At 40.0% G+C, this 19,296-nt stretch overlaps 3 protein-coding genes across 6 annotated transcripts; all 3 read right to left on the reverse strand.

Moving 5' to 3' along the window:
* Window positions 1-132: 132 nt before the first annotated feature.
* On the reverse strand, window positions 133-3,423 carry LOC137194126 (probable G-protein coupled receptor 148). The gene is made up of 2 exons (XM_067605693.1): window positions 3,252-3,423; window positions 133-2,419 (listed from the first exon to the last, which is right to left on the reverse strand). The coding sequence occupies exon 2, from the start codon at window positions 2,362-2,364 to the stop codon at window positions 1,378-1,380; it is 987 nt and encodes a 328-aa protein (XP_067461794.1). The 5' UTR covers window positions 2,365-2,419; window positions 3,252-3,423; the 3' UTR covers window positions 133-1,377.
* Window positions 3,424-3,561: 138 nt separating this feature from the next.
* Window positions 3,562-7,117, reverse strand: mterf4 (mitochondrial transcription termination factor 4). 3 transcript variants are annotated; one of them, XM_067605696.1, is made up of 4 exons: window positions 7,013-7,117; window positions 6,241-6,673; window positions 5,928-6,112; window positions 3,562-4,437 (listed from the first exon to the last, which is right to left on the reverse strand). In XM_067605696.1, exons 1-4 carry the CDS (start codon window positions 7,028-7,030, stop codon window positions 4,042-4,044), a joined length of 1,032 nt encoding a protein of 343 aa, XP_067461797.1. In that variant the 5' UTR covers window positions 7,031-7,117; the 3' UTR covers window positions 3,562-4,041. The 3 variants fall into 3 exon arrangements, with proteins under 3 accessions (XP_067461797.1, XP_067461795.1, XP_067461798.1); XM_067605694.1 differs by having other exon boundaries at window positions 7,004-7,101; XM_067605697.1 differs by lacking the exon at window positions 7,013-7,117 and adding an exon at window positions 6,939-6,971.
* Window positions 7,118-7,937: 820 nt separating this feature from the next.
* On the reverse strand, window positions 7,938-19,279 carry pask (PAS domain containing serine/threonine kinase). 2 transcript variants are annotated; one of them, XM_067605699.1, is made up of 21 exons: window positions 18,884-19,279; window positions 18,486-18,701; window positions 18,041-18,270; window positions 17,757-17,927; window positions 17,436-17,570; window positions 17,100-17,234; window positions 16,684-16,894; window positions 15,558-15,739; window positions 15,341-15,470; window positions 14,832-15,003; window positions 13,148-13,380; window positions 12,734-12,863; window positions 11,193-11,782; window positions 10,949-11,091; window positions 10,590-10,757; window positions 10,330-10,455; window positions 9,975-10,109; window positions 9,657-9,856; window positions 9,184-9,317; window positions 8,909-9,058; window positions 7,938-8,718 (listed from the first exon to the last, which is right to left on the reverse strand). In XM_067605699.1, exons 2-21 carry the CDS (start codon window positions 18,682-18,684, stop codon window positions 8,552-8,554), a joined length of 3,741 nt encoding a protein of 1,246 aa, XP_067461800.1. In that variant the 5' UTR covers window positions 18,685-18,701; window positions 18,884-19,279; the 3' UTR covers window positions 7,938-8,551. The 2 variants fall into 2 exon arrangements, with proteins under 2 accessions (XP_067461800.1, XP_067461799.1); XM_067605698.1 differs by having other exon boundaries at window positions 16,651-16,894.
* Window positions 19,280-19,296: the final 17 nt, after the last annotated feature.

Here is a 19,296-nt window from a genome sequence, read left to right on the forward strand (position 1 = left end):
CATAAAATTTGGTTTCAATATGATACAGAATCACCATTATCAATGTAGATACTTTGCATTATTAAGAGGCTAAGCTATTATGTAGGAGGAAGCAATGCCATGATTTATGAGGTGCATTTAACACTAATAATTTTCTTCTGCATATATTTCTCATTACCAATGAATGAGTCACCAAACATGAAGCTTTTCCCTCTACTTCCTCTGTCACTTAAACAGGTTCATGGTTAAACACAAGACAGTTTTTAATGTTAAATTAAATGCACATTTTTATTCTGTTAATTCTCCGAACTAACAAGTTGATCACACACAACAGCAGCACAGAAACAGAGTGCATTCACTAAGCAGAGGGCTCATGTCCAGAGTGTGATCTTACATGAGATGGAAGCTTTTCTTTTTGGTTCTGCTATCGATACTTAAAACAACACTTGATATCTCAGCCTCTGCTCAGCAGAGCATCTGCTGTTGAGTTGCACCAGTTACAGATGGCACACAGCAGAAACAGAAATAAGTCCCTGCAGGAGGACATCTGACTCACCACTATTCACCAAACTTTCGTTAAAAAGGGAGAGGGCTCTTTCCTCTTCGCTAGTCTCTTCAATTAGTCATTTGTTAATGATCTTCTCGGACATCCAGTTTTAGACAAACAAGACCTTGACAGAAAATGGAGTTAAGTGCTTTGTGACTCTGGCCATAAAACTGAGAGTGCATAGCAGGTTCTTGTTGGATTTTACATTACATAATGATGATGAAATACATATTTGGCATGAATGATTTATCTGTAAAATACTGCTATTATGATGCTTCAACAAATTTGTAGTTCAGCATATTTAAGTGTTAAGTGCTTTAAACACACAAAATCACACGAGAAAACAAAGTTGTTTGGGATGTTGAATTATTCATTTACATTTCACAACAGCTATGATACATGTTATTTTGAGCAAGAGTCATTATTCTTAAATTTGACTGTTTTGTTTCACTGTAGTATTTCTCCATCAGAATTATAGTCCTGGTGTTGTGGAGAGTTTTTAAAACTGCATCTATACAATCATGAAATTTACAGAAAATAACAAATAAATACAGAAAATGTGAAAACAAAATCATAGACTTTTTAGTGGCTACTCAAAAATTACTTAGGGGGATGGGGGTTGCACAGGGTGGAATCTGGACTCTCAGCATTTCAAAAATCCTGGACGGTACATCTTGTTTGTTGGTGGGCAACTTGGGGGGAGGCTCAAAACATCAAAGACAGGGAACAATGAAGGCAGCATTGTGGCCTAATGTCTCACAGGAGGCATAGATACATTGAAGTTAATGGTAACAGGAAATTCATTGGAATTATTGTATGAGTATGTATCCTGGATAGTTCTGAAGAATCATTTATGACACTGTGGTCTGGCTGAGTCTCCTGTGCCAATGCAGCAGCTGCGCTAGAGTATCAGAGATTTCCCTATACCTCAGCCCATACAGGTACGGAGCAAACGCCCTGGGCAGCAACATAAAAACACACATATTGACTGTGCTGACCCACACACGGACATCTTGACTTATGTCTGTGTCCTGGAACAGGAAGAGCTCCAGGGTGAAAACAAAGCCGGGGGCAAAGTAGAGTAGGAGCAGAACCCCGTGGGCCAGCAGCGTGACCCGGGCTCTGGAGAAGCGCCTCTGCCAGATACCATGGGCCCTCGTCACCATGTAGAGCCGAATGTAGCAGTAAAAAATGAGCAAGGTGCAAATGATTGCTGCTACAAAGAAGTAGACGTGAATCCCTATCATGTCCTCGATCTGAATGAAGCCGAGGGAGATGAGGGCTAGACACACAGCCACCGTTTCGTGGGGATCTCCCCTCCCCACCTCCATTAAGATCACCAGGGTGAACGGGTATATGGCTGACAGCACCCACACCCCCACCAGGATGCAGTGGGTGCGGGCAGGTGGAAGAAAGTCATGGTAACGGAGTGGCCAGCGAACTGCAGCGTAGGTGTCGACCACCATGAGGGTGACGGTGAGGATGGCACAGCAGTAAGCAGCGACAGTGACAGCTGTGATCAGCTCACAAACTAGCCAGGGTACCTCAGCTTTCACAGCATTACAAATCACTGTGGCCAGGTTGAGGATGAGGAAGAGCATGTCTGCTGTCAGAGTGTTGGCCACCAGCAGGTAACGCGTCTCCTGACGCAGGGCACGGGACGCAAAGATGCATATCAGGAGAACAGGGTTGGCTAGTAGGGTGGCAAGTGTGACCACAGTGGTAGGGATGAAAAATAATTCTAGGTGCCACCTCCGCAGGCTCTCGACCCAATCCTGTGTGAGGTTTGAAATTAGAAATGATGATATCATGTTGTCTTTGAAGTGTGATGGAGACATAGATGCTCTGACTGATGTGTGTTTTATGGGGTAGACTACTTCCTCCAGCAGATTCCTGTGGATGAAAACACAGCCGTAAATTACCAAGTGGTCCACAGTGGACCACATTATGCATGTAAATGCATACAAATATGCAGTATAGGATATAAGTTGAGTGAGGGACTATTTTATATAAGCTGCAAGGTATTGTGACCTATTTATAGCTATGAGCAAACATGGGTCTTCACAGGAGGAAGCATAAAAGCAGTAAATCTACATTATGAACTATGGACTGTAAACAATATTTTCATATAACCTACTGTATGCATCATCTTGATGTATTGCAGGCTGGACAAATGTACTGTATAACTTTATCAAACTCTGCTTTAGCTGATTCAGTCTTGATCAAAATTACATTTATGAGACTTTTGGAAAGGCCTTCTTAAGGCATTTTACAGTACAGTTGAGATGAATTCAGTCCAGATCAATGTCAAATATGAACAGCAAAAAATAATATACTCTGCACCGTGAGTGTTATGTTGCAAAGGAAAACAAATGCAAATCAATGCAAATTGAGAAAACTGGAAATGAATAACTCAATGTGAGAAAAATAACAAAACATAAACATTACACCTGACTTAAGTTGCTGATTGGATGAAACAATCCCTACATTCTTTATTCATAAATTGTGACTTTAAGGTATCTGGTGGTGCATCAAGAATTCATTTTTTGATTATTTTTTCAAAGGAACACCACAAATATCCCCTTCATGCACATGAATAGATTTCATGTTCTGCGGTCAAACACCCGGGACAAAAACACAAAAAAAAATCACTTGGTTCAGTTTAAACTTTGCTTAGACACACCTATTGACGAATTATTGATTGACCAAAGGTGAGTTTTCTTACCTGATGTCCAGAGCAGAAAAACCTGTCTGTGTCTTACATCCATTAGGCTTAATGTTTCTGTGAATCGATGGGTGTTTTGTTCAACTTGAGTCACTCGCTGGTCTTATCTGATGCACTCTTTGTTGACTCACATGGATGATATAGGGATGCAAAAAGCTACAGCCACTTGGCCGTCACATAGTAACAGGGTGGAGCTTCCGTCCCCTCAGCTGCTCCTCATGCTGTTGCTTTTCCGATATCAACTACCTTCGATGTTTGAAATCGGGCTTTGTTGTAAGAATTCATTTGAAAACCATCTAGACTACATTGATTAGTTTCACATTTCCTTTTAATTTCAGTGCATCAAGCATCAAGACAGTCGAGCTTCTGAAATTACTTATTTATGAGGTCACTTCAAGGAAAAGTATTTTTTGACAGTTAAGCAAATATATGGGATACATTATTCACTATGTTCAAACATGACAGTTGTAACTCATCAGTACGGAGTTGTCATCTATTAGCCTTACCCAACATTGATTGACGTCACTGCATCTCACATCCGCATGAGGCCACTTACACAAACACAGAAATCAACTTCAGGACCAGAAGGTTCACTCAGTCTGTAGCTATCATGGCTACGTTCATGAGGGGACAAACCAGGCAACAATTATGTTTCCATGTGTGTTTTAGATAAAAATCCTCTATGGTTCCTACACACAAAGCTTAGAATAATCGATGCCTTTGTCATTTCTATAATCATGTAATTTCCCCCTTAATTTATTTTCAGTTCTCTCAGTCCTTTCCCTCACTGTCATTTCTTTCTTCTCTTCCTGTAGCCACTCTTGCCTCCAGTCTCCTCTTCCTCTTCGTCATCCTCTTCTTCCTCGTCATCACTGTCGACTTCGATGTTGCCATGCTGCTCCTGCTGCTCCTGTTCCCGCCATTCTCTCGCCATCAGTCTCTGAAACACATCATACTCCTCCGCTGACGCCTTGGCAACATCCGTGAGGAAAGTGTCCTGGTCAATGTTAAGGATGCTGTCCAGTTTGGGGTTGATGATGGCTGTCTGTCCTTTCTTGTCTGGGGTTTGGTACAAGCCCCTGCGCTCCAGAAAACTATGTCGACAGCGCACCTCGTCCAGGGTGAAACGGAATAACCTGGACTTCACCATCTCCGTCTGTTTGATACCCATTCTAAAGTAGACGTACTGTGGAGAGATGGATGAATATATGTTGTTACAAGCGACAAACAAGAAAAACAAGTCAGTTTAGAATGACAAAAACAAAGATATGGACAAATATTTCATTACAATATAAGATGCAAATACAATATACTTACAAATAGACAATAAAAGGTAACTCAGCAGATATGACATAACAGTCTCTGGACACAATATATTTCAGATTATTATCTGAACTAATCAGGTGGCTGCTGGATCAGCTCAATAAAATTATCCCATAACCTGAAATGAATGAATGTCTTTGTTCTATTCTGTGGCCAAGTCATACCACAGATAACACAATGCTGTAGTGTATTCACAGCAACTATTGCCCTAGAGCCGTGGAGTTCAATTATGGCCACCAGAGGGAGTACTACAGCTGTGTCCCTCCTCCATATCACACACAACTTCTAAGCAGGTGTTGACCATGAGATGTTCACACCGGAAAAGTGACTAAATAAAGTCAACACAAAAAAGTCAGCATGCATGCTAAACACACTTGATTTTGAGTGTGCTGTTCATGTACACTATTGTCCCAGATTTCAATGAACAAAGGAAATGGGATAGTTGCTCACAGTGGGAAAAAATATAAACACATTGGGGGGGGATCATGCAACAGTTCAGGGGAAAAAACAACTACTGAAACATTGGAAACACATTTTCCTGTCTGTTTTTTGTTTTTTTTTAAGTTTAATGGATTGTGACATTCCAAAGTTGCAGTCTGATTAGCATACTTTTGTGCAAGTCTTCTGTCATTTCCTGTACAAAGTGGTTAGGTACATTGATTTCTTGTACGTGAATGGAAGAAAACCCATAACAGTATACTATTAAAATTAGTATAATAACTTCCGTATACAGTTGGTATCTACTTGGAACTGGGACACAGTCAATGTGACCAGAAAGCCTTCTACAAGCTTGTTGACTTTTACAGCTACTGTGGCTGTTTGACTATGATGTGTGGTCAAGTTTTGAGGAAGTCAATAAATCTGCTGTCTACCATGAGAACAGCACTGACCATTGTCACTGTAGCCTGCCTCAAAATGGCAAGTTCAACAGAATTGTGTATTTCAATTAGGCCAGAAACTATTTATTAATTTTCTTGTTAATTCTTAATAAATTGATCCATATTGATTGTATTTTTGAGTCATCATTTGTTTACTCTATAAACATCTAAGGAAATACTAAAAATGCTCATCAGTTTCCCAGAGCCCAAGGTAACATCTTAAAATTGTTTTGTCTGTCAAACAGCCCAAAACACAAAGAAAAGCAGCAAACTCACATCTGAGGAGCTCAAACTAGTAAATATTGTTTTTGATTACCGACTTATGAAATTGTTTGCTAATTTTCTGTTGATCTACAAATGAATGAATCAATGACTCATTTCAATTTCCTTGAGGTCTCATTGAAATATGTCTGTAAAACACTCTTTCCCAATGAAAACATCAGTGCCAACTGTCTCATTCGGTTTAAATGCTGACCTGAAACTTGTACTCCAGCTGAGCCAGGTTCTCTTGCACTATGGCTGGACTATCTCTGAGGATGTCAGTGACCTGCTGAGCTGTAAACAGGCACTTCTCTCTGAGGAACACCACCACACTTTTTATTGTCTTCACAGGCGCAGTAAGGATCTGAGGGTAATGGGCCACCACTCTCTGAAGACTTCCTGTGGGGAGATATAGGGGAAAATAATTCTGTAATATTTATACAGAGCATCCAATATGTACTGCTTTAACATCATGTATTCCCTGAATAATATACTGACATACTGCTACACAAACACCATGATCTCACCTTCAACCAAACCTAGTTTCCGCAGGTTGCCTATGCGCTGCTGAAGCTGTGATTCCTTGACAGTGTAAAGTTCAGGACATTTCTCCAGTATCTTCAGCACACTGGAAGGGTTGAGGCCCAAAACAAACAGAGCTGTGAGACTTGACAGAGCATGTTTGGCAGCACTTCCCCCTCTGGCTTTGGACACAGACTCATATATCTGTTCTGCCTGGGTATCTGTGAATCCCATATCAGCTAAAGAGCGTAGGGACAGTTCTGTGACTGTCTTCCTCCACAGAGTAGCTGCTTCATGGTTGTGTTGTCCTGATGGCAGACTGCTGCTGGAGGAACAGAACAATCTACACCGGATGCACAGTGGCTGCAGGGACCATCTCCCAAACTGAAGTGGACTGCATACAGAGGAGGTGGCATTTCTCACAGTCCACCGAAGAACCTGTGGAACAGACATCATATCTATTAATATAAACAGCAGTTGTGTCCCTAATTCATGTCCCTGTTGTTGCTCAGTGCTGAACAGTAAAAGGTCACTGTAGAGCAATTATAGAAGAGAAGTTATCAGTTAGAGACGCTAATAAACCAACTCTAGTATCATTAGCCTGAGTAAGCAAACATCAAGGTTATAGCGGTTTGTGGAAAACCTCGGCTGTAGTTTCTACGACACTTTTGAAGTAAGAGGTTCATTAAATAAAAAAGTCTACAACTGCAAACAAATACATTTGAAGAAAATATTAAAACTGTTGTGTTTTGTAGCATTCAGTTTCACCTGACGTACAGCACTAGTGGTGCCCATGCTTGTCCGTCGACGATATATTTCCGTCTATAAACAGGGTTTGAGAACAATAGTTCCGCTACTTGCTTGACGAAAACGGCCCCTGCAGAGCGTGCAGCAAAAGTTCTATCAGACATTTGAATGATTTCTCTTCAGCTGTTTCCAATATATAATGTATGTAATATAAAATACGGTATTTGGCTCATAATAATAGCCACAGTAGTATTTAGAGGATTTTTTCTGATTTTCAGACTACTGTAATCTGTTAAGCTTGGTTCGTGTTTTTTGTGAAATTTCAAGTATTTTAAAGCTGACTGGAATGAGTAGACGGATTCAAGTTTTGAGGATGACTGTATATATAGTGTACTTTATGCCGTATACACACAGTATAACGTGCTCATATATAGAACTTTATATATACAGTATAAAATACTCAAGTCCTCCAAATACCTGGGTTCATCTACTTGTCTTCAGTTATAATCGGCTGAAAAACGCAAAATTGCTTATTGCTCATCTATAAATCCATCACCTTATTCATATCAGTATACCTGAAATTTGTATGGTGAATTTACCTGGAAATAAGTTTTAGACTTTATTGTCATCTTTAACATTTTGTAGTCAACTTCTCATGAGATCAAATAAACTATTTGCAACACCAACTTACTCTCAAAATGTCTTGTTTTGGAAATCTGCAGTTAGAATACACTCAGGTCGAGCAGCTGCATGTTTTTTTACTAGATGTCCAAGTTAGTCACTTGTTGTCACCTTGTTCGGAAAAGCAATGTAATAAAAATTATAGCGCCATCATTTAGTGTTCACTCACTATATAAAAATGATATAATGAACAAGGCTTTCAGGAGAAGTAAAAACTTCCTCCAGTCCTTGTTAGCAATCAATTCCTCAATTATTACACAGAAAAAATAAAGCGTTTGTGGTAAAATATTTATTAATGTATAAAATAAATAGATAAAATATTGTAAATATACTTACAATTTTAATTAAAACATTCAATGTTAAAATCATTTTAAAAAAAAAAGCTGGATCAAGAAAACTATTCCTGTCAACTGCAAAGTTCTCTACATGGTTTCTGTGAGGTAAACAACTCAACGTTGTGGTCACTTGGGTGGATTTTGGTGGCAAAGCTGGATCCCTGTGTACTCTTATTATGATTTTAATGTTTCAGATCTCGCAAACTTCAAAGAATAAATACAATAGATTAAATAAAAAAGCAAAAAACTGCTGCTATATTATGAGGTTTTGACTTCCTGTGTTGCAATCACAAATGTGTCAACCAGCACATTTGACCAACCCAACAGCTTGGCAAATATATTCATTATACATTGTAGAAAGGCACCTTACACTTCATAAAAGCAGAAATCTAGTTGTCTCCAGAAGACTTAGACTAGACAAACTAGTGTTTAGTTATTGCCACGGACTAAAACAAGCTTCCCTTTTCTTATTTTGCACTTTGTGTCCTCTTAGAAATGCTGCAGACTAAAAATTGGAAAGACGGTTGGGCTCCTCTTAGTTTCCATTCAGTCTTTAATCATCACGGAGGTACTTCTGGAGCTCTGTTTCCAGGGCCACCATTGACAACCTCTCATCCTCGTCTTCCTCATCATCATCATCAGGAAGAGTCTCATCACCCTGATCTGGGAACAAGCCTTGCCCGACGTACACTTTTGGACTGGACTCTTGCTGTGGAGAGCCTGTTAAAGAAGAGAAGGTCCTGAGCTCATGAATTGGATGTCAACAAATTAATTAACAAATCATTGCAAATTAAACAAATAATGCAACTAATATTTCATTGCAGGGTTCACAGGTGGAACCTCATTACAACTGAAGTGGAAAACATGGCTGGCTATTGTTGGTCAAACCCTTTAGTTAAAGTGAACTCACAATAGGTCTGAGTTGCAGGGACCACCTCTGTCCAAGTGTACTCTGTCAGGGAAATCTGCTGGCTGATCCAGGACTGCAGCAGCAGCTGGTCCAGCGTCATCCTTTGTGTGGGATCAGGGTGCAGCAGCCCACATAGCACACCATTCAGCTCTGAGGGTGTACATAGAGAGAGAAAAAAATGTTTTTGGAAACAGAAATGGTAATTTTCTGTGGTAGCCAATGACAATATGAAATATAAACTATTTTGCAGCCAACAGCAAAGAACAGCAGTATACCTGGAGAGAGGGGGAACGGGGGCTTGAGTTTGGCATGCAGGATCTCCTCCACACCACAGAAGGGGTTCTCACTGAATAGCAGAGTGTAGAGCAAAACCCCCAGAGACCACATCTCCAGCTCTGGACCCTCATAGCTACAGAAGAGAAACAAAGACACACATTCATTATACACAATTATCAAAACAAGCTCCTACCTGGCAAAAAGAAAACATGGCAAAATTGTATTCATTGCTTTAGTTATTCTCTGTGAATGGTTTTATGATTGGTGTATCATTGAGGCTACATATAGTTTAACTGTACATTGTAAAGGTTAATAGGTCATAAAAGTCATACAGGACTGGAAGACAGTGCAGGTTTAATGCTTTGAGTGAGTGAGTTATTTCCTCTTTAACCTACACTATCAATAAAACGGGGCTGTTGCTAAATATAAAGGAGCAAACATCACTTGTGATTCTCAGGTATTATGTACTTACGGATTTCCTTGAAGCACTTCCGGGGAGCAGTACTCAAGAGTGCCACAGAAATTGTAAAAGAGCTTCCCTGGAGCCATCATGGCGGCAGAGCCAAAGTCTATCAGCCGGATGTGGAAACACTTGTCAATGATGATGTTCTCATCTTTTATGTCCCTGTGTAGGATGTTTTTAGTCCTCAGATAGAAGGCAGCTGCTACCAGCTGGAAAAGAGAGAGAGCGTCCAGTTTAACAAAGTAACAAATAACCACTCACACTGCAGTGCCCACTCCCCCGTCAGATGATACTATCTTAAAACCCTTTAACTATCCCTTTACATACCTGTCTAAAGATGTAGCTGGCCAGCGGCTCATCCAGCCTTGGCTGCATGTCAATGAATTCAAAAAGGTCCAAACCATCTCCATGTCTCTCCATCACCATCTGGAAGTAATAACCATTCTCAAACACCTCCAGCACCTAGTGACACACACACACACACACACACACACACACACACACACACACACACACACACACACACACACACACACACACACACACACACACACACACACACACACACACACACACACACACACACACACACACACACACACAATTGTAGAGCAAAGACGTTTAACATTATTGATGACAATTTGTAAAACCTTGTAAATGAAGTGCTCTGATGTGAAGTTACCTTGACAATGTTGTGGTGCTGCACTCGTGTCAGTATGGCAATCTCCTGGCTGACTCTTCCCAACATGGGGTCATCTACCCAGCAGTCACTCACTATCCTGGACTTGCTAATAAACTTCACTACCACCTACAAATTTCAACAATTTGGTAAAGAGACCATATCATCACAATCTTACAAAATTCATCTCAAATAACTAAAAATTGCTACACACTGTATATATGGGAATGGTATGTTTCTGCACTGATAAAGTGTTTTCTTACTTCTTGTCCATCACAGCGCCTTATTGCCTTCCAGACAAAACCAAAGGCTCCTTTACCAACAGCTTTAAGTGGCTGGTACTCTTCTTCAAACTGCCCATCACAGGCTCGAGAGTGATCCAAGTCCATGGTGGAGCGCAATGCCTCCCCATGGCTGGCCTCTCCAATCCTCTGAAGAAGGGATGAATGAACAGGCAGATGAATATACACTTTATATGTACATACACTGCTACATACTACTAAAGGGAATTAAATTATAAAATAAAACTCTGAAAGCAGATTAGTAGGACATGTTTATGTTTAGATGAAGAAATATCATGTGCTATACTAACTTATTACTAGAGAGCTTTACAGCCACTGACCTCTCCTAGACTGGCTCCTGATTCGTCGGGCAGTGACGCATCTGTTTGCAACAGTGTCCCCTGCTGACCAGGCCTGCTTATCCACACACAGAACATAGAGCTTCCATCAGGAAGGCTAGTCCTGCACACATCACACTGCACATCTGAAGAGATAAAAAAATAAAATGAAGTCTTGTTGCTTTATATAACAATTGTTGATTTTTATCAGGGAATTAGAATAACAGTGAACACTTTTAATACCAACCTACTCTCGTGCCATCTCTGTGGTACCCACTTCCTTCGTATTGCCCCTCCAGTATCTGTGTAGAATCTGAGGACAGGTCGTGTCCATTTACCTTCTGTTTCTTCGGAGTAGACGTAGCAGGAATGTCTGTCAGTGACTGAATCGCACCGTTAATTTGCATACAGAATTCCTGGCTCTTTCCGTTATGAATTGAAGAGAGACCTGTCCACTGATCCGGCTTATCTTGGTCCTTTTCCAGATGCTCTTCAGTTGAGCCGTTTCTGGCCTCTACATCAGCGTCGCCGGTCTCGACAGGCTCTGTTTCCTGGTCAGACCCTACCACGCATGGGGATGGTGTACGCAGGAGCTCGGCTGTATCACAGGATGTCATGGAGTGTTGGTTATCATCACTGTACCCTCTGCCACTGAGGAGCTCTATACTACCACTCAGATCTAGGTCGGCCAGGGCTCGGGTCACTAGATCACCATTGCTGTTGAGGTCCAGGAAACAGCTGGCTGAGTTGACTACATGTGCTGAATGAGAGTCCTCTGCCTGGCATGGACCAGAACCACCGTGGCCGGCAAACTTTTCACAGAATCCAGAGGAAGACCTGAGAAATTGAGTTTTAATCAACTGATTACAAAGACCAACAACATATGGCACTAGACTGGCAAATCTTTCCAGATTTAACATATCCAGATGAAATTATTTTAACAAAGTGAGGTAGGGAAATCTCGTGAAATCTCAAACTGGAATGTCAATGAATTTTGAAGCAGCTTCACTGCACTCAGATAACTGAATGTTGGCCTATCTCAGGGTTATTTGTTTGTAAATGATGCGATTGAAAAGTATACAAGGTTTCTGCAGCATTCACCAAGTTACATTTTAGACTCTTTTTAATAACACACAGAATCTAATTTAATACCTTTTACACATCATACTAGCCAAAATATGAAAAGTATAGAGGAAAACCAGCTGCATGATAAGGCCTAGAATGATTTACTAAGTACAAACATTTGATAATTTAACCATTAGACATCTGATTATTTAACAATAATAATTAAAATGGACTTTTTCACGGTATGTAGGCACCAGGTAATGGGGTGTTGGTTGCGTTTATAAATTTTCTAATTATAATATAATACATAATTATAAATTGATGCAGACTCCTTACTGCTTCTTTATGTTAGGGATACTATAACTAATGTTACTGCCTATCACAAACAAGAAAAATGCTTGACTTTTGTAATGAAATTTAAGACTTTTGAGAAATTAAATAAGACTTTGTAAATGAAAGACTTTTTAATACCTTCTGTGATCTTTTTCAAGGACATGAACTTCAACACTAGATCAAAAAATACTTGAAAACTGAAAGTACATGAAACAATTAATATCTCCTTGGCTTTTTGCCTTGGCCACTGACTTACGGTAACAGATGAGTTGTATTAACAATTACATACGAGATAGGATGATGAATAAATCCTAAAAAAGTCAGTAAGATATTTTATTACTGCTAAATCTGGGGTGGAGAAAATGTGACAGTGGCAGCCTCTCCTCTCACCTGCTCCCCATTGAGATGACCTCAAAGCTGGAATCTTGGAGGATAGAGGCACATGAGCGGTGGTCTTTGCCTACATCAGGGGAGGTGCCACCCACCCTGACGACAGCATGTCCGTTCTGAGTGGGAGTGTCTAAAGAGGGGAAAAAAGAACACACTGTGGAGAACGCTCAATACAGACTGCTCATATTACACAATCACCCTCCGTATACATAAACTCACTACACACAGTATGAAATTTTTACACATAGCAAGTTATTTAGAATGTTCTTTGAATTTTCTTCAGATATTGTAGTAGATTTTTTTCTGTGGAGTATTTACTGCAGCTCTGGTCAATTTCTGATTTGTAGAGAAGAACTACAGACAAACTAATGTAAAGAAAAACAAAGATGTCACAACAATTTATCCTCATCATACCTGAGATAACCTCAATAACCGGATGATTACTTTTCTCAACCTCACTGCCAAGCTGCTGTTCCTGGATATGGTGTGGTAGTTCAGTGGGAGCCAGGCAGCAGGTGTCTTCGCCTGGAGGTTCCACCCAGGCAAATGTCTTAAGGAGAGCCTGGGTGTTATCTGCACTGTCCAAGTGGCTGCTGCAGGGAGCTACCTGGGCTGCTTCCTCCATCAGCTCCGTAGTGTCATCAGCCCTGTGGAAACAATGGTTGGGTTTAATACAATTATTCTCATGCCAAAAAAGTTCAAACAACAAACATTTCTGTAAATAAATTTAAAAAAAAATCTGAAAATGATCTGTTACTAGATATTTGATGACAAATAATAATGTAAATACATTTGTACATGTAGGTGCTTCATTAACAGGATGGTTTGAGTTTGAAGTATGACTGTTTTGTTTAAGTTCTACCTGCTAAACCCAGTGTGTTGTGTTAGCACAGTGGTAATGGAAACCTCAGCAATCTCATAAGTGTACTAGATGTTTGCTATGTTGCTGTACAAGAAGAAGATGGCAGTAGAGACTACAAACAGGTAACTTACATAAATAATGTTTTAAACCCTTAACAGATGCTGCTGCACATTATGATTGCCTTGCGAGGGAGTAAAAATATATTCAACAGCCAATAATCTATCTTGAATTTCACATTTAATTATAATTTCTTATGCACAAAGTACTAAAATAATTAAATATAGTACTTGTTAACAAGCCAATATGAAGTTGTATGAGCATTTTTTTTTTTAAGCAGACAGTGTTTCCCTGAGGCACACAGGTTGATGTGTGTCTGTGCCTCAAGGCTGCTGGGTCTTGATCAGCTTTAATAAAACCTCAAGACTGTTAAAAAACCTTTTTGTGTTGTCAATATGATTAAAGATAACGAGGGTTATTAACCAATAATTTATTACATAACTGTTTGAGGAACTTTGTTATGATTTATGTAACTGCAAGAACTACATTATTAAAACTGTGGAATACTAGGGGAGTATTAGTTTCTCTTGGTAGCGCATTAACTGACATAAACAACACTACAGCAATGCCATAGTAATTCCTTTACAAACACTTTATCTTAAGCCATCTGTGTCTCTCATTCATCTCCTTCACCAAACCTGAAAATTGGACTATATACTGTAAATCAGTCTTTTATGACCAAACATGCTTTGACATTATTTGTCCAACAGGTGGCAAAGGAGAGGCCCTTTAATAATATTATATAGTACAGATGTGAAATCTTCACCTTCCTGTAACACAATCAGGATCCTTTGATCTGATTGTGTGATAAAAGACTGAACCAAAATTGCTGAAACCAATTTGATCTTGAATTCCAACATCCAAACAATTCTGATCCAGACTTTTATAAAGAAAGACAAAGATAAACAGACCTTAGTTGATAAGGCAAAGATTTGATTTAAAGATATACTTAGTGTCTCAGTTGGCTTGTTAGAGACACAGAGAGGGTACCAGGTTTGACCATAATGTTGCTGTATTTCCAGAATTACACATGCAGTCTGCTCTTTTGGTCTACTATTAATTCTACTGTCAGCTGGCATCATATACCTTTTTGTCCACTTTAAAGACTGTCATATTGAATAAATTCATCATCCTTTTGGTATATGAAATCATTGAGCTCTTGAGCACACATGGACTTACACAACCACACGTGTGGAGGTGACAGCGGGAGGAGAAAGAGTAGACAGAGCGCTGCCCTGTTTCTCCAGCCTGGTGCTTGTTCCGGTAAAGATCCTGCCTCTCCCTGTTGGGGTTCTTCCCAGGACGGCCTGGTGCACCATGACCATATCTCCAGCTACCAGTGAGGAAGGGTCTTGGACGATGAGATAAAGAAGGAAACGAATAAATCACACATGGGGCAGACAAATAGTACTGCATGACAAGACAAATTAGGAACACTAACAGTAATAAATTCATAGTAAAAGAACAGAGTAGGAGCATTGGCATAAAACGAAACCATTGTGGCTTGCATATGGGAAAAAACACAAAAAATGTCTGTTGGACAGATATGATCACATCATATATTTTTATATCATATATATATCCATGTTTTTTTTAACCAAAGACACAACAGATTTGACTTATCATAGCTAGTAGTTTTGTGAAACACAGCTATCTGCAGCACATCACAAATACATTCAAACACTGACCTGATTTCCCTGATATTTTGGATGAAGCTGTACTTTTACCAGCCTTTACTTGAGAATCAGGGAAGGGTCTGGTCTTTCTGTCTGAGTCAGACATCCATCCATAGAAACCAGGCATCAGGAAAGTGACACTCTGTTGATTGCAAAGCCACAGTGAGAAATGAGGGTTGGCATAGACATGAATTCTAACAGCCTTGTTCAGCTGGTCGTGTTGGCTAACCTTTCCCAGCAGCTCGTCCTTGCAGTAGCCAAACAGCCTGAGAGCCATTTGGTTGTGGATGCTGTAGATTGAACCATCAGGTCGGAGCAGGAGGAGACCACCCAAAGGGGCAAAAACCCAAACTGTTCCAGAGTACTCCAGTGCAGGGCTGGGGGAGAGGACGCTGCTGCCCATCTTGATGTCTGTGAGAGTCCAGACACACGTTGATAATAAACAAAACAGTTAATCGACTCGACAACATGATTGGGAAAACAATGTCTCACTTTTCAAAGCAGTGTTTCCCCCATACTGATTTTTCTGCATATTGGATAGGTTCATCAAGAAAATTTAAAATTAATTTGAGGATACTACTGACAACAAAAGTATAGCCATAAAACACTTAATGGAAAAGGACATTAATAAACATTTGTCAGCTTCTTTTGTGTACAGTCCAGACAGTAAATATTTAGACAGTTACACATTTTTTTGTTCTTCAGGCTCTGTGTCTCAGCACAGGCAATTTGAAATAAAACAATGGATACTACATTAAAGTGCCAAGTCTCAGCTTTAATTTGGGCACTATGTGTTAAAAGGGTTATATCTCCCACACAGTTCTTTCAATATTGATATAAACCTAAACCTAAAGCTGAGACTTGGCACTTTAATGTATTATCCATTATTTTATTTCAAATAGAATGTGCTGAAGCACAGAGCCTAAAGAGCAAAAAATGTGTAACTGTCCAAATACATAATGTCTGGAGTCTTTAGACACAGTTTCTAGGTTTTTAGCATATATTAGCACAATTGGGGACCATTTCTTGTGAAACTAAACTTTAGTAGCTGGCATTCAACTTAAAACAACCAAGCCTTTTAGCAATCCTTGTCAGTTACTTCAATTTTGAGTCATTTTCCATCGGGGTTTTACATTATTTTGCCTACCCTCTGTATATTTTTCATGTTAAAGTGCTTGGGTAGGATAACATAGACAGTTATCCTACCCAAGCATACACCAGTTTCTCCAGAATAATACTGGGTGTCTTTTTAATCCCTTTGTGACCTAGCTTTAGGTGTCAGCCTAGTCTTCAAAAAAAAGACATCAAACTAAACACATTACCAGAGGATGCCTCTATTCCAGCAGGTTGCTCACAGTGTGTCTTGCAAACAGGGGAGGTGAGAGGAGAGCATGGCTGCTTGTCCTGTTCATCTGTTCTTTTGAGACTCTCTGTTGAGCAGGTGTGTCCAGACTCATTGTTGTGCTGTTGGGGTCTTCCACACAGTACTGACCCCTGAAGTTTAATACACAGCGGGACTGATGCACCCCCTCTGCTTTTACCGCACACTCTCTGAACCCTCAGCATCTGAGAGAAGAAAAGAAAGCAAAGTCAGATATGACATACTTAAAGAAATAGTTGAGCTTAAAAATGTTGTGGCATATATATTCTTTTCTGTATGCTACATAAGTGTCTAAGAAGCACACTGGTAAACAGAAACATGAAAGCAGAGCTTATGAAAGGAAGCTTTCCTCAGCTGAGTGGGACAGTTTTGGTTGTAAAGTGTGCTTACTTTGGGCAATGCATGACTGTGGAGGGGGATTTGTAAAGAGGGGATTAGCTCCTTAACAGACACCCCTTTTAATTCCTCGGGATGGTGGTATCCATGGAGATGAGCAAATGCCAAGTCACAGGTTAGGATACTGCCCTAGAAATTACATCAGAAAAGTTGCAACAAAAATAGTTTTAATAGGTTAACACTGGTTATATTTTACCCAGTAGTACATAATTGAAGGTGAGATCAGAGTAATGCAAAAACATTGTAGTTATTCTTTTAAAAAAGAGGAAACGAGAAAATACTGTTAAGAAAAATCACACTCTTAATGAGGCTGGTAAATCCCGCACTTACATCTTGTGAGAAGGACACAAAAGCTGAAAGCCTTTCCACATTCTCAATCATGACAAGCCAGTGTTCTCCTTTTTGTGACAGTCTGTGGGTACACACTGACACTGGTGCCTCTCCAGACAATGTCACAACATCCACCTACAGTAAGAGTAGCACATTAAAGACACAAAACTTAAACATATAAAAACACATTCTGGAAACTGGCAGTGTAGGGAATAAACACACTTGATTGAACAGTGGTTCAAGATAATCATATTCAGATTCTTCAATGCAAGCATCTGCATAGCAATTTTAAGTTTTTTTTTTTTTTTTAAGTTTTCATACCACTTTTCCAGACACAGCTGCAAGAGTTCCATCCACTAATAGAAAGTCTTCATCCAATGCTTCCTCCAAGACCTGAGTGGTTTTCTTCAAGACACATGACAGCTTTTTTCCTCTCAACTCATTAGCGGTGCACTCAAACAGTTTGCAGGCCTGTTCATTGGCTGACAAAATCTGAAGAAAAAAAAACAAACATAAAAAGACACTTACAGTGCACTCTAGTTGCAGTACAGTTTGCCTAATGCAGCTCAGCCCACATTGGTCATATCAAGAAACACATACAGTACCTCTCTGCTTTTGTGCTCTACGGTAAGAATGACTTTGTTTGGGTTGAGGACAGATGGAGATACCGACAGCCCAAAATCTCCAGAGACAAGCTGACTGAACAGGCTTTCCTCTGTCTCTGACATTGTGGATGGGTGTGGCAGGGTGTCAACAGAAATGTGAGAGCAAGGATGCAAGCTGGAGATTTGGTGGTTTCTGGTTGCGACAGAATTGCAAACATCCAAATGTTCACCTGTAAAAGAAAATTGGTGATGCATATCTTTAAAATATATATATAAAGTTTTCCACAATTACAATTAAAAATTATTTTCATTATTGATTAAGATAGACAAAGAAAAACTGCAAATCTTCACATTTGAAGAAGTTGGGTCCAGCAGATTTCAGCCATTTCAGCTCTACTTACAACTACAACCTAAAGAGCAGCTTGTCTTGCATGGTCATACTCACTTGTCAAGGAACCAGGATAATAACGACGTTGCAATGCCAAAAGGCTCTTCTTGTGCAGTGGTCTTTGAGCACTTGGGTAGGACTTATTCAGGTCGAAGTCATCCTCCAGGAGATCAGAGGAGAGATCGGGTACCACACAAATAGTTGCTCCTTTACCTCTGACGCTTGCTCCAAAACGAGCCTCAGTCGACAGCGACATTGCTTTAGGTTATCCAGCTGGGGTTGGCAATAAGTGACCCATGAAGAGAGAATTAATGGATTGCAGCAGTATGATAGTGTATCCTAATCGTCAGCTTACTGGGGCATTTTGAGAATAATGATTTATAGATAAGATTTGATTTGCTGCGTTACAAACGTTTGGATCAAAGGAATGAGAAAAAATAAGAAATGGAACTCACCTCAAGTCGAAACAAAGAAGCTGCTAGGACAGATAATGGCCACAGCGGTTAGTTGACGACAGTTGACAAGGTAACGTTACCTCCCCTGCGTTATCCGGCTAGCTAGCTGGCTAGCTATCTGCTACAAACAACAAACAGCCGTGCTGTTTGGTTCTGAAATAGCAGGCTTGTCGTCGCAATTTTGAACGACTTTATTCCGTTGACGTTAACACAACCTCGACGCCATAAGCAAGTTTAGTGTTGCTTGAAAGACTTTATTGCTTTTATCTCACTTAATCGTTTAGCAGTTTTTTGTAAACGGCGGGCTTCGAGCGTCAGCCGAGCAGGTGGTTTGAGGAAGTCCCCTGGAGCCAATCAAATATCACGCTTCCAAACAGGAAAAGCTCATTGGATAATCCACCGGAAACACCCGC

Source organism: Thunnus thynnus, chromosome 12 (genome assembly GCF_963924715.1).
Source record: "Thunnus thynnus chromosome 12, fThuThy2.1, whole genome shotgun sequence".
Taxonomy (NCBI): domain Eukaryota; kingdom Metazoa; phylum Chordata; class Actinopteri; order Scombriformes; family Scombridae; genus Thunnus; species Thunnus thynnus.

What these genes read in the sequence shown, in the direction of transcription:
- LOC137194126 (XM_067605693.1), bottom strand. Translation starts at nt 2,364, where the DNA reads ATGTCTCCATCACACTTCAAAGACAACATGATATCATCATTTCTAATT.
- mterf4 (XM_067605694.1), bottom strand. Translation starts at nt 7,030, where the DNA reads ATGGGCACCACTAGTGCTGTACGTCAG. An exon ending in GAAACTAGGTTTGGTTGAAG is followed by an intron (nt 6,113 to 6,240) that starts GTGAGATCATGG and finishes ATCTCCCCACAG; the next exon opens with GAAGTCTTCAGAGAGTGGTG. An exon ending in AGCTGGAGTACAAGTTTCAG is followed by an intron (nt 4,438 to 5,927) that starts GTCAGCATTTAA and finishes ATCTCTCCACAG; the next exon opens with TACGTCTACTTTAGAATGGG.
- pask (XM_067605698.1), bottom strand. Translation starts at nt 18,684, where the DNA reads ATGTCGCTGTCGACTGAGGCTCGTTTTGGAGCAAGCGTCAGAGGTAAA. An exon ending in TAGAGCACAAAAGCAGAGAG is followed by an intron (nt 17,928 to 18,040) that starts GTACTGTATGTG and finishes TTTTTTCTTCAG; the next exon opens with ATTTTGTCAGCCAATGAACA. An exon ending in CCCGTTCCCCCTCTCTCCAG is followed by an intron (nt 9,059 to 9,183) that starts GTATACTGCTGT and finishes GTACACCCTCAG; the next exon opens with AGCTGAATGGTGTGCTATGT.